Source organism: Micromys minutus (assembly GCF_963924665.1).
Source record: "Micromys minutus genome assembly, chromosome: 21".
Classification (NCBI taxonomy): Eukaryota; Metazoa; Chordata; class Mammalia; order Rodentia; family Muridae; genus Micromys; species Micromys minutus.
This window is the reverse complement of record NC_137956.1, coordinates 40830232-40844196: the sequence shown is the minus strand read 5'-3', so window position 1 is coordinate 40844196 and position 13965 is coordinate 40830232. Positions and strand designations below refer to the sequence as shown.

The following is a 13965-nucleotide window of genomic DNA, read 5'->3' as shown; positions in this document are numbered from 1 at the left end:
TCCTGTAAGGTGACCCCGAACTGTAGCTCAGCATGACAGCCAGAGCTCCTGTACCCCTAGAGTGGAGGCAGCTTTGCCTGCCACTCTGAGGATTCCTGTTCACACATAATCCACGCCATGCTCTGAACATCAGCTCCACATCCAGCCAAGTCATGACCTCTGCAGGCTTGCCAGGGCTGAAGCTTGCCTGGTGGGCAGTGGGATCAGGGAGTGGGGACTATTTTTCATCAGAAATAAGGCCACCTTGTCATCTCGACACTCTGCGGCTAATGGGTACCTGTAACCTTGACAGGCCCAGGCGTCTCTGTAACTCTCCCACTTGGAGTATAAAAGGCAGAGACCCTGAGGGTTCAGAACCAGGTGGTGACCTCAGCCGTAGAGCCGAGGGAGAAGGGCTGTGACATTTGCTGGCTCCACACCATATCAGACAGCAGCAGACTCATCTCAGAGGTAAAAGACGTCAAATGTGAGAGAGCCTAGGATGGAGGTTAGTTTGACACTTTGAGGAGGAAGGGAAATGGGTAGAACCCCTTCTAAGCCTGTTGCTTTTAGCTGCTGAGTCAGATTTAGGTCTCCAGGGTCAGTATGTTTAGGTCTTCATTGCTTCTGGATTCATGGTAGCCTGTGGGTTTAACAGTTAACTCAGGCCTAGAATTTACCTTCTTCTCTAAAACTCCCTTCTTGTATTTGCTTACCAGTGACAGAGATTAAGGACTCAAGGTTAAGAGCACTGACTGCTTTTCCAGAGGACCTGAGTTCAATTCCCAGCAACCACATGGCAGCTCCCAACTCCCTGTAACTCTAGTTCCAGGGGATCCAACAGACACACATGTAGGCAAAACACTAATGTATATAAGATAAAAATATATTATTTTTTTAAAAAAGAATATGAGACTACTCTGGTCTACATGGTGAATTCCAGGCCAGCCATGACAGCATAGTGGAACTGGTCACCTACTGACAGAGATTCCAATGCTCTGGACCAAATGTCTGTCTCTTCGCACTTACTTAGAGACACATCTCAGTGGCTTCTCAATAGACTGGTGACCAACCCTGGCCCTCGCTTTGTACATCATCCTGAAGTAAGCTTCTTAGAAGGCAAAACGTGCGGGAACCATCGGAGGTGAGGTTAAAAGGTAGATTTTGATTCAGATTTTGATCTTGAACCATCAATGTTGTTGTCCCAACTCCCGAGTGGCAAGAATAGAGCTGGCCCAAGGGACAAAGGGCAGCAGCAGTCGGTGGGGGTTCCATCGCAGTAAATGGTCTTCGGGACTTCAATGAGCAAATCTGGTACAATGAGCAAAAATGAAAATGTTAACTTAAAGCATTCCCTGTTGTTTATTTCATTTTGCTTATTTTATTGATTTATTTTATTTTAGAGAGACAGAGTCTCTCTGTGTATAGCTCTGCCTACCCCGGAACTTGATGCAGTTCTCCTGCCTCAGCCTCTCCAGTACTGGGATTGCTCTAATTTTTTGATTTTATACTAGGACACAGAAAGACACTGGTTGTGTATGCTCATTTCTATAAATTTTACTCCACATACGTGTGGTGTATCACGACTGCCCCACTCCCAGTCTGAATACAAGAGAACTTTGTTCCTCCACAACTCTAATCTCAGCACTCAGGAGGCAGAGACAAGCAGATCTCTGAGTTTGAGGCCAATCTGGTCTACATAGTTAGACCCTGACAACCAGGGTTACATAAATCCTGTCTCTCTCTCTCTCTCTCTCTCTCTCTCTCTCTCTCTCTCTCTCTCTCTCTCTTTCTCTCTCTCTCTCACACACACACACATACACACACACACACACACACGTAGGCACTCTCATTCTAAATATATTCCAGATGAAAGTTTTTTGTCAGGTATTCGATTTGCAAATATTTTCTCCATTCCTAACATACCCCTTCATTCTCTCAGTGTCTATTACGCAGTGAAAGGTTTTCACTTTGGTGAACAGTTTCTGTTTTTTTTTCTTTGGTGAATTGCATTTTTGGTGTTGTCTCAGCTCCCTGTCAAAACCCAAACTATGAGGGAAGAGAGAGAGAGAGAGAGAGAGAGAGAGAGAGAGAGAGAGAGAGAGAGAAAACTCTGAACTCTTTCCTATATTTTGTCTTTAAAAGTTCTATTTAGACATATATCCTGCTTTGAGTTATTTTTTTTATATTAAGGTCCATTTTTTAAAAGTTTATTTATTTTATTTATTTGAGTACACTGTCACTGCCTTCAGACACAGCAGCGTATCGCATCCCATTACAGATGGTTGTGAGCCACCATGTGGTTGCTGGGAATTGAACTCAGGACCTCTGGAAGAGCAGTCAGTGCTCTAACCTCAGCCATCTCTCCATCCCTGATGTTTGATTATTCTAATACTACTTATTGAGACATTGTCCTTTCCCTCTGTGGTAGCCTGCTGCTGGCTCTGCTCTGTGCCCTGTCTTAGAGCATCCATTTTATCATCTGTCTCCACTGAGTAGCTTTAGAGTGAGTCAGGCGTTCCTCCAACCTCATTCTTCCCTTCCAAAAGCTCTTGGCTTGCCCTGATCCTTTACCTTTGGCTGATGAATTTCAGTATCAGCTTGTCTGTATCTGTTTTTTGAAAGCTACCCTGGATTTTTATTTGCGTCATAATACATGAATAAATTAGTTTGGGGAGACTGGTATATTTACTATGTTGAGTCACAGACCTTGTATATTTCTCGTTTCTGGCATTCTCATCAGCCTGTAGCAAACAGGTATGTGTCCTACTGGATTAATATCTAAGTGTTTTATGCAGGGAGGATTATTGCACATGCCATTGAGATTTGAAATTTAGTTTCGGGTTGTTCATTGTGAGCAAGGGTGGGTTTGGTGGGCATTTATATGTCCTACATCCTTGATAAATTCATTAATTATCTCTGGGAATTTATAAATTTATTTATTTATTTATTTTTAAATTTATTTACTGGGAGAGATGGTCAAGTCATAGTGCACACGTGGAAGTCCAAAGACAACTTCTTCCATCACATGGAACCGGTTTGCTCAACTCATTAGGCTTGACCGAGCCATCTGGACTCTACCCCCACCCTCTCTGTTAAAGGCATAGTCTCTTGTAGATTAGGCCAAGTTTGAGTTTATTATGTAGTTGAAGGTGGCCTTGAATGTCTGATCTTCCAGCCTCCATCTCCCAAGTGCTGGAATTGCAGCACGGACCAGTGTACCCAGCTTTAGTCCTTTCTGAGGACTGAACCTGGGGTTCCAAGCATGCTAGGCAAACATTCTCCTCACTAGGCCACATTGCTGGTCTCTCCAGGAAAAATTTGAACTATAAAAATTTATATAGTTTATTCTATATATACTTGAAGAGTCCCTGTTCGGCTTTAATTTAGTCAGGTGACACTCACACGTGTTTATATCCAGGATTGCCTCTGGATCCTCTTTAAGGGTTTCTTTGATTATCCAGAGAGGAGAAATATCGTCTCTACCACACCCAGATGTGTCTGTTTCCTTGTCCAGCTCTGCCAGGGTTTGTTTGTGTGTCCTGAAAATCCAACTGCTTTCAGAATTCTGGCCTTTTCCACGCCGTGACTGGATATGGTTTCCTTTGGATTCAATCTCTTGAAGCTAAAGATTGAGGATTTATGGAGGTTTTTTGTTTTGTTGTTTTGTTTTGGTTTTTCCAAATTGGGAGAGTTTTGCTTTTATTTGTTCAAAGATATTTTCCTGGGCTTCACTCCTTATCCCCTCTAATTCTTTAGCTTTAATTCTCTAATTCTCAGAATTCCCCTTTTCCAGTCCCTTGGGCTAAAATCTGAGCCCGAGGTGGCCGAGTGTGCTGGGACTACCGAGAAGAAAAAAGGAAAGAAAAAAAAAAAAGGCCAGAAAGGCCAGCTCCTCCCTGCTAAGCTGCAGCGCCCTCTACTGGAGATCAGTGTTTCGACGTCAACACATCGGGAGCATTCGTCCTTGGCGCTGTTCTGGGTTTCAGGTGGTCTTGAGTTCAAAAGGAAAGTTTAGCCGTGCTCACTAATCTTGCAATTCTAGTCTTTCCTCACAAGCCTCCTCCGGCTTCGTGCAGTTCAAAACTCACAGGGCAGCTCATGGTTTGTGTCCACTCCTTATTGGCTTGTTTCTTTGGAGAATAGTGGGGTTTCCTGTCCTCCATTTTGTCAGGAACTGGAACCTTTCTATTCAGTACATGACTATGAAGAAAAACCCGACGGATGAAAAGATGGTGCAGGCGTCTTGCTGCTCAAGTGTGAGGGTTCGAATTCCGATCCCAGCTTCGCTGTAAATCCAGTGTGATTCCACCCACTCCTGTAACCGGCTTGCTGGCCGTCAGTGCTGTCAAAACAGGAGCTCTAGGTACAGGGAGAGAACCTGCTCCAAACAAACAAGGAAAGTGACAAAGAGCATACTTTATACTCTCTGGCCTTTGTGAGTATGGATGCATCTCACGCACACACACACACACACACACACACACACACACACACACACTCATACTTACTCACACTCACACACATCACACAGACACACAGACACACATGCAGATGCCACACACACACAAACCATATACACAAACACACAGCCACCACATACACAGATGCCATACACATAGACACAGATACCACACAATGCAAATATATATACACACACAGTGCTAACATACACATACACACAGCACACCCAAAGACACAACACACAGAGACACCACATACACACCTGCACATACACCACACACACACAGACACAATACACACAAATACACACACACACACACACACACACCCTAATACACATACACACTGCAAGAAGGAAGATGGGGAGGTAAGAACTTGCTGCAGAACCTGGGTTTAATTCCCCGTACCCACACTGGGTGACTCACAGCTCCCCGAAACTCAGAATTCCAGGATCTCTAACACCCTCTTCTGGCCTTCTTGGGCACTCCATGCATAGGACATACATACATACATACATACATACATACATACATACATACATACATGCATATATATATATATATGTAAACACTCAACATACACAAAATAAAAATCAATCTTAAAAAATAATAGTAACAACAATAAGAATCTGGAAAGTGGCTAAAACATTTTTTTTAAATAAATCGTAAAGTAATCTCGTTGGAAAGTTGCTCTTAGGAAATGCTGGCCATGCAGGAAGCTTGATTTTGGTTCCCTGCAAAACAATGAGGCATTATAGCCAAGAGTTATAAGAATGACCAGGATAAGCCAAAACTCCTTTAAAAAAAAACCCTCTCAGATTCCTACATTTGGTCTTAATGCTCTAGGTAACACGAGACTTAAGGGGACTGAGCTGTTGGCATGGCATCGGACTCGCAGGGGACAAACGCTCTCTTCTTTCATTTGACTCCCGGAGCATGTGTCAGTTCCTCATTCAGAATAGATGCCTCACAGATGTGATCGGTTCAAGTTTTGTGTAACCGAATTAATGCTATGGTTTAAGCATTGATTAATCCCGGGCAGTGGCGCCATGGTGACTGGAAGCCAGAGGGAGAAGCCGAATTAGCCGCGGGCACAGTCTGGCCCGTGGTGTCCTCATTGAACAGACACAGGGCAATCATTCGTTTCTCTAGAGCCGTCCCCAGTGCTCCCGAAGAACTTTCTGATTATTAACACCTCTGCCTCACCCTTCTGCTAAGAGAAGCAGTTGGTCTCTTTGTAAGAGCAAGGAAACTAAAACACAGACACAGGAAACAGACCTGTGACTGACACAGGAAACACAGACCTGTGACTGACACAGGAAACGCAGACCTGTGACAGAAGGTGTTGGTCCTCCAGATAAGACTCTAACCTGAGGCACCCCTCCCATCCCCGTGGGTGAAGGCGGCGGGGCAGGAGTCTCTACACCAAAGACAACATTTCTCTACTGTTATAGAGCCTTAACTTGAGTGTAATAAAGTCCATCTATTTTAGTAGACTGGTTGATAAACTAACAGTTACACTCAGCTACCCAACCAAAACTATAAACAAGGACACAGCACGTTTTCCTAACACTACAAAGTAGCTAGGACTTTCTGCCTTGAGTCTCAACCTCAGTCTAACCAGCAAACGCCATCTGACTTTTGTAGATATGGCTGTGGCTCAGCAGAGACTCTGAGGAAATTACGTCCCTCCCAGGTTATCCCTGCCTGTCAATCAGTATGCATGTCCCACCCGCGGAAGCACCCACAAGCCCCTCGGACCAGATGTAAACTCACTTTGTCTGAACTGTCACCCCAACAGCTGACACAAGAGGTGTCTGTGTCTGTGATAAGAATTTCCTGCCCTCTCCGCTACAGCCCAGGTCACTGTAGGGTGGAGACCCTGTCTTATCCCAGCATCAGCCTTTAGGCTGAAGCAGATGAGAGATATTTAAAGTGTCTTTACTCTTGCTGTCATATTGTCCTGAACGTGTGTCTTTTAAAGTTGTCATGTATCTATTTTATTTTACTTACATGAATGCTTTGCTTGTATGTTTGTTTGTGTGTTCACCGTGTGTGTGACCCGTGCCTGTGAGGTCAGAAAAGAGCATCACATCCTCTGGAAATGAAGTTCCGGAGGGTTGTGAGCTACCACGTGGGTGCTGGGAGTGGAGCTCAGGACCTCTGCAGGAGCAGCCACTGCTCTGAGAGGTGGAGCCACCCCCACTCCCCGTTTTTTAAGAAGCTACAAAGTTACCAACAGCTCCTGGTTCTGCTCCTAGTGATACTCCAACAAATTAAGGAGTTGAGGAAGGGGCTGGAAGAATGGCTCAGTGGTTAGGAGCACTAACTGCTCTTCCAGAGGTCCTGAGTTCAAATCCCAGCAGCCACATGGTGGCTCACAACCCTCTGTATGGGATCTGATGACCTCTTCTGGTGTGTCTGAGGACAGTGTACTCATATAAAAAATAAATATTGTTTTAAAAAGGGAGTTGAGGGAGATGAAAGTCAGATGTGCTAAGCAGAAGAGAGGCAGGAGTCATTTCTCTCCTTCCACCACTTGGGCCAAGGAATCCGACACAGAACTGGTTCTTTCATAGGTATATGGAGTACCTCTGGGTACGTGGCGAACTTCCAACACAGAGGGGCAAAAGGGTTTCTCCCTGATGCTCCTATGGGTGTAGGCTTAACCTAGAGACAGTGTTTGCCCTGTCAACAAAGCATTACATGACAGTGAGCAGACCAGACATAGGAGGAAGAGTCTCAGTCTCATACCCAGGAGAACAGACCGTGGCATACAAGAGACGAAATCCTCTGTCCGGAGATGTCAGTTATATCTCTCCAGCTTTGATGATCTCCCACCAGAGAACAGTCAGAAAGTCTGAGCGCTGAGGCTGGAGTCCTAACCCTGGGAAAGCTGAGAGAGTTTAGCCAAGGAAAGACAGTGAGATGCTTGTGTGTGTGTGTGTGTGTGTGTGTGTGTGTGTGTGTGATCCCATCTCAGGGATTTCGGTGTACGGCTGTAATCCAATACCCAAGAGGTAGAACAAGAGAATCAGTTCAAAGTTCCCCTCAGCTATGTAGGGAGTTCCAGGCTAGCCTGGACCACAGACTCTGTCTTTAAAAAGAAATTCAAAATTCAGAACTTTTTGAGTGCTGGCACGTTGCCACAGTGGAAAAATTCCACATCGTGAAACTGTTTCATGCATGAAATTCTCTAAAAAACGATGCCTGAGACTGCATCCCTGCCATGTCCGTAAGGCGTGCACGAAACACAAATGAACGGTATGTTTAGAATTGGGAAAGCATTCCATTATGCATATGTAAATATTAAAATATCTTTAACCATTTCTGGTCTCAAGCATTCTGGATAAGATATTCAGCTTGTAAAATGTATTCAAAACTCAAAACTTTACAAGTTGCAATGTGCTTTAAATCTGTGACCAAGGTGAACTTAAAAGAAATATTGAAGAAAAGTGGGCTCCATAAAAAAAAATTTTTTAAAGCCAAGTCTTATGTAGCTCTGGCTAGCTTGGAGCTTGCTATGTAAACCAGGCTGGACTCAAACTCAGAGAAGCCCGTCTGTCTTTGCCTCCTGAGCACTAGGATTAAAGAAACACGTGTCTGATTATGACTGGCAAGAATATTTTTAAGTTTGAATTTAATTTATAAATGTTTTAATTTAAATTAAATAATATTTTAAAGATTTTACTTAATTTGTTTGTTTGCCTGCTTGGCTTCTCCAGACAGAGTTTCTCTGGGTAGCCCTGGCTGCCCTGGAATTCACTTTGTAGACCAGGCTGGCCTCAACCTACCTCCCAAGTGCTGGGATTAAAGGTGTGCAACAACCACCAGCTAGCAAGATTATTTGAAACATCATATATATAGTAGCTGCCTTCAGACACACCAGAAGAGGGCATCAGATCCCATTACAGATGGTTGTGAGCCACCATGTGGTTGCTGGGATTTGAACTCAGGACCTCTGGAAGATCAGTCAGTGCTCTAACCACTGAACCATCTCTCCAGCCCCCCCCCTTGTAAAAAGTTTTTAATTCCTGTCTGTGTGAATGTTTGTGTGTACATGTGTACAGGTGTATTTAGGGACCAGAAAAGGGTATCAATCCCCTGGAGCTGGAGTTACAGGCAATTGTGAGCTGTAACTAGGGACTTAGCTGGGATCCTTTGGAAGAACAGTAACCGTTTTTGACAACTGAGTCATTTTTTTTCAGCCCTCAGAGAAATGTTGTAGCAAGCTGGGGACACTAGCTCACTGAAGACAAAGGTCTGGGGGAAAAAATCAATTTTCATGCTCCTCTCTCCTCACACCCCACCCAACTCTCATGGTCAGTGACCATGAGAGAATCACGGGCCAGATCTTTAGGATCTGGTGGCCCTTCGTCAGCACCCCTGTCACACGCTCATCTCTCTCTGTACTGTTGGGCTTGCTCCCCCAAGTTCTGTCCTCTGGCTTTCCCCAGGGGTACAGGGGCCCAAGGCTGAGCAGGAGAGTCTTCACTGATGCTCCTGTACTTCACTGACCCCTTGGGGCTGACCACTCTGGATTCCTTGAGGCTCCGTGCACACTGCAGCATCCTTGTCTCTAGTGCTCTGGCTGCAGCTGGAGGCAGCCTGCTCACCTCACCCCTGGACCCACTCTCACCCCTCCAGTTTACGCCCCAACATGCACAGAGATAGTCTGGGCACCCCTGATTTTATTCACACACATATGGGCAGACCTTCTTACTGCCCTTCAAATAAGACCCAAACCCTCTCCGGATGGGCCAGGGCTTTCCCTCCAGATTGGCATCACCTGTGCAAACAGGAGCAGCTGCTGCCCTTGCTTAGTTCAGATGGGATCTTTTCATGCAGCCCTAGCTGGACGGTACTCTTCCTGTAACTACTCAGGCTGGCTTTGAACATACCAGCTAGCTTAGTTGTGTCTTGTCTACTGGACTTACTGGGCTCTTGGAGTTAAACAGTTTCGTGTGTGTATGTGTGTGTGTGTGTGTGTGTTTGTGTGTGTGTATATGTGTGTCTGTGTGGTGTGTGTGTATGCATGTGTGTGTGTCTGTGTGTGTTTGTGTGTGTGTATGTGTGTCTGTGTGGTGTGTGTGTATGCATGTGTGTGTGTGTGTCTGTGTGTGTTTGTGTGTGTGCATATGTGTGTCTGTGTGGTGTGTGTATGTATGTGTGTGTATGTGTGTGTGTGTCTGTGTGGTGTGTGTTTGTGTGTGTGTGTATATGTGTGTCTGTGTGGTGTGTGTGTATGTATGTGTGTGTGTATGTGTGTGTGTATGTGTGTCTGTGTGGTGAATGTATATGTATGTGTGTCTGTGTGGTGTGTGTATATGTATGTGTGTGTGTTTGTGTGTGTGTATGTGTGTCTGTGTGGTGTGTGTATATGTATGTATGTGTATGTATGTATGTGTGTGTCTGTGTGAAAAGTGATCCCAGCATTGCAGAGGCATAATTGAATAGATCTTTATGAATTTGAGGATAACATGATCTACAAAGCAAATTCCTGGCCACCCAGAACCACCCAATAATTCTCTCTCTTCTCTGTCTCTCCCTTTCCCCTCTCCCTCTCTCTCAAGTGAAAATTAGGGCCATCTAGCATGAATGGTGCCCATGTTTGTGCACACTGTCTGAAAACAGCTTGGCGTTGTTTGTATCAAACCCTGAGATCATTCCTTGTCACATATCCCTTGGGAAGAAGGCTTAAGCCTTTCAGAGGTATGGAGCTTGTCAGGTTATCATTTGAGATGACACAGGTGGCTTCTGTCACTGCTCAGTGAGTCACACAGCTCATGTGGGTGCCCCGAACCCACACCGCACGTGCCTGTGCATACCTCTCCTTCCAGAAAGGAAGTGTGACAGAATCCATTCCTGCCCAGGTATGCGCTGCTCACCATGCTTGGACCCTCTCTTCAGTTCTTATTATATGTTGACAAGGGACACTCTCAGGAGGCTCGGTGCCTCTGGTTTTGTGGCTGGCCAGGGTCATAAGAAAACTGCAGTCTGTATTCAAACGATTCCTGTATCCTGCAGAATCTAAGGCTTATGCTCGGACGGGCTTCAGCGCCTCCTATCTTTTCCAGGGGATGAACAATCAGTACGTCCGTCGAGAGGTCTTCTGTGGGAACACCTGCCGTGAGCTCCAGCGGTTCTGGGAGAGGGAGATCGGCAAGCAGACGTGCTACAGAGAGTCGGAGGAGCATCGTCTAGGAAGGAGCGCGCTGAGGAAGTACGCAGCACATGTCTGTTTTAAAACATTTCAAAACGATTTATGTACTTTTATAGTTCCTGTGACATCTTACCTGTATGTCTGTGAGCATGCGCGTGCCTGTATGTCTGTGAGCATGCGCGTGCCTGTATGTCTGTGAGCATGCGCATGCTGTGCTCTGGAGGCCAGAAGGTGTTGGGTCCTCTGGAACTGGTATAACAGACTGTTGTCAGCTGCCATGTGGGTGTTCACAACCACCTGTAACTCTAGCTCCAGGGGAACCAAAACCTCTGGTGTCTTTGAGTAACTGCACTTACACACACACACACACACCCCGCCCTTGTGTGTAGGAGTGTATACACATTATTTGAAATAATAAAAATAAGTCTTAAACTGTAAGATGGGATACTGGAGATGGCTCTGAGGCAAGTCTGGGTAACAGGAAACTTTTAAACAAGAGGAAAATAGGGAAGAAAAGAAAGAAGGAGAAAGGGAGGGAAGAAGGAAGGGAGGGAAAAGGAAAGAAGGAAGAAGGAAGAAAAACAGCTACAGGGTTGGAGAGATGGCTCAGTGGTTAAGTGCACTGATTGATTCCAGAGGTCCTGAATTCAAATCCCAGCAACCACAAGGTGGTTCACAACCATCTGTAATGAGATCTGCTGCCCTCTTCTGGTGTGTCTGAAGACAGCTTACTGTGTACTTACATATAATAAACATATAAACCTTAAAAAAAGAAAGAAAGCAAAACAGCTTCAAAATGGACAGAGGAGGAGATAGTTTACTTGGTAAAACATTTGCCACACAAGCATAAAATCCCGACTTTGATCCCCAGTCCAAACAGAAAATATTCACATATAGCAGTGCATACCCATAACCCCTGTGCTGGGGAGACAGAGATGGCAGGATCACTAGGCCCTGCTGGTTAGCCAGTCTAGCCGAAATGGCCAGCTCTAGATTTTCCCTGTATTAAAAAAAAAGTAGGGGCTGGAAAGAGGGTTCTGAAGGAGAGGGGTTCCCCTTCTGGAGAGTCCACGTTCAATTCCTAGCACCCACAATTGTGACTCACAATTATTTGGTTTTTTAAATATATATTTATGTATGTATTTATTATAAGTACACTGTAGCTGCCTTTAGACACACCAGAAGTGGGCATCAGATCTCATTACAGATGGTTGTGAGCCACCATGTGGTTATTGGGATTTGAACTCAGGACCTCTGGAAGAGCAGTCAGTGCTCTTAACCACTGAGCCATCTCTCCAGCCCATTCACAATTATTTGTAATTCCAGTTCCAGGGGATCCAATTCCCTCTTCTCGTCTCTGGGACACCAGGCATGCGTGCAGACAAAATATTCATACATGTAGAAAGGTAAAGAACAACAAAGTAAGACACCAGACATTGATTTCTGGCCTCCGCGAGCACCCGAACCCCCTCCTCCATGCACACATATATGTAAACACGGAAAACCCCAATCAGAAATCGAGTTTACTCCTTCTCACTCGGGTAAATAAACATGCATACACATTTGATTTGCAAGTACCCTCCTAAAACCCAAACACTGAATGGTTTCAGGGAGCTCTCTTCCCAGAGCTGCAGCAGCAGTGCTGAGGGCCCCATCTGTGCGCCTTTCTATTTCCAGGCTCAGGGAAGAATGGAAGCAGAGGCTGGAGACAAAGCTGAAGCTGCGGAACAACCCAGATGAGGCTGAGAAGCAGACAAATGTCAGCTGAGAGCTTCCTGAATCCCAGACCAAAGCACTGAGGTCACTTCCCTAGAAGCCAGTTAAACCCCAAGTCCCTCTGTTTGCACATCCTCCCCCAACACCCCTCAGCAGCTGTTTGCCAAGTCTTCCTCTCTGCACGGAGGCCAGGTCATTATTCCTGACGCCTCTGAACAAGAGCTTGTCTAACATTAAGGCTTCAGACACGGTGTTTTGTTTGTTTTCGTATCATGTCCCTCTAGTTTTGAAATACTCCTGTTTTAAAGTATGTGCACACCGGGAGGAATTCCGATCTTCCTGGTCTTGCTTTAAACATTGCATGGTATTTCTCGCCCAGGAAACATTAACTATGCGAAATCTTTCCTCATATTTCCCTTTGAAGAGAAGGGCAATGAGCCCATCTCCAGAAGGAGCAGTGTCAGTTAAATAAGGCTCGCAAAGAACCGGCCTCCGTGTGAATTGAAGTGGCCTCCAGAAACCATGTCTGTCAATAAAACGTGGCGACAACTTGAATGAATTCAGTCGTTTGCTAGTCCATGAGCCCTCTCTTCGTTGCGTGCGTTTAGTGGAATCTCCGGTTAACTTCCAATCTGTTAGTTCAACCGAGCTGACGTCAGGCCGCGCCAAGGGTGTTTAGCACACAGATGCTGGACTTGGAAATGGTACTGTCACTCCGTCTCTCAGGTCCATGAGCACAAGGGTCACTGCCAGTGAGAATGCAATGGTAACAAGGTCTGGGGAACTTTTAATCCCCTGGTCACATCTGCATATATTATTATTATCACTTACTACACTTTAAAAGTATTTACTGTCATTCAAAATTATGTGTATGCATGTGTACCTGTGCGGGAGTGTGTGGTGTGTGTGTATCTGTGGGGGGGAGTGTTCGTGTGTATTTGTATGGGATATGTATGTGCGTCTGTGTAGGGTGTTCATGGGTGTCAATGGGGGTGTCTGTATGTGTATATAGGTACATAAACTTCCATCTTTGTATCTCTCTGTCTCCCTCTGTCTTTGTCTGTTCTGTCTTTCCGTCTCTCTGTGTCTCTCCTTCTGTCTCTATGTTTCTGTCTCTCTGCCTCTTTCTGTCTTTGTCTCTCTCTGTGTATCTCTCCTTCTGTATGTCTCTGTCTGTCTGTCTCTCTCTGTGTACCCAACACATAACTGGTTCGTTTAAGCTGTAAATAGAGCCCTGGTGGATAAATTAGCCACCTGTCAATCCTGCCCCATCAGTGTGATGGCCTCCTCACAGGGATCTGAACAGTCTTGGCTGCTGCTGCTGGAAACCTTGATACCCTGGAGACGAGCTGTAGATGCTTCCTTCTGTTTCCTGTGTTCAAAAGTAATTAAATTAACGTGCCTAGTGGACATGAGAGCCAGCTTCTGGAGACATGGAGTGATGTGGCGGGGGAGGGACATGAAGGGATGGTTGCAGCTACCTAGTCTTTGTGTGGCAAAAAGACGAATTGAGAGGATGAAGGACAAGAGAAGCCCACCACCCACCACATGGGCTCTGAGGCTGAATATGGGTCACACAGCATCTGGAACAGCCTCTGGGATGGGAACAGTGCTCACGTGATGAGACACAAGGCTGATCTGTTG

At 45.5% G+C, this 13965-nt stretch overlaps 1 protein-coding gene across 3 annotated transcripts; it reads left to right on the top strand.

The window, feature by feature from the left end:
- Positions 1–368: 368 nt before the first annotated feature.
- On the top strand, positions 369–12830 carry FAM240A (family with sequence similarity 240 member A). 3 transcript variants are annotated; one of them, XM_080934206.1, is made up of 3 exons: positions 369–487; positions 10520–10665; positions 12283–12830. In XM_080934206.1, exons 1-3 carry the CDS (start codon positions 482–484, stop codon positions 12371–12373), a joined length of 243 nt encoding a protein of 80 aa, XP_080790332.1. In that variant the 5' UTR covers positions 369–481; the 3' UTR covers positions 12374–12830. The 3 variants fall into 3 exon arrangements, with proteins under 3 accessions (XP_080790332.1, XP_080790333.1, XP_080790334.1); XM_080934207.1 differs by having other exon boundaries at positions 375–450; XM_080934208.1 differs by lacking the exon at positions 369–487 and adding an exon at positions 1019–1123.
- Positions 12831–13965: the final 1135 nt, after the last annotated feature.

Coding starts and splice junctions, on each gene's coding strand:
- FAM240A (XM_080934206.1), top strand. Junction 10,666..12,282: donor GGAAGGAGCGCGCTGAGGAA/GTACGCAGCACA, acceptor TTCTATTTCCAG/GCTCAGGGAAGAATGGAAGC.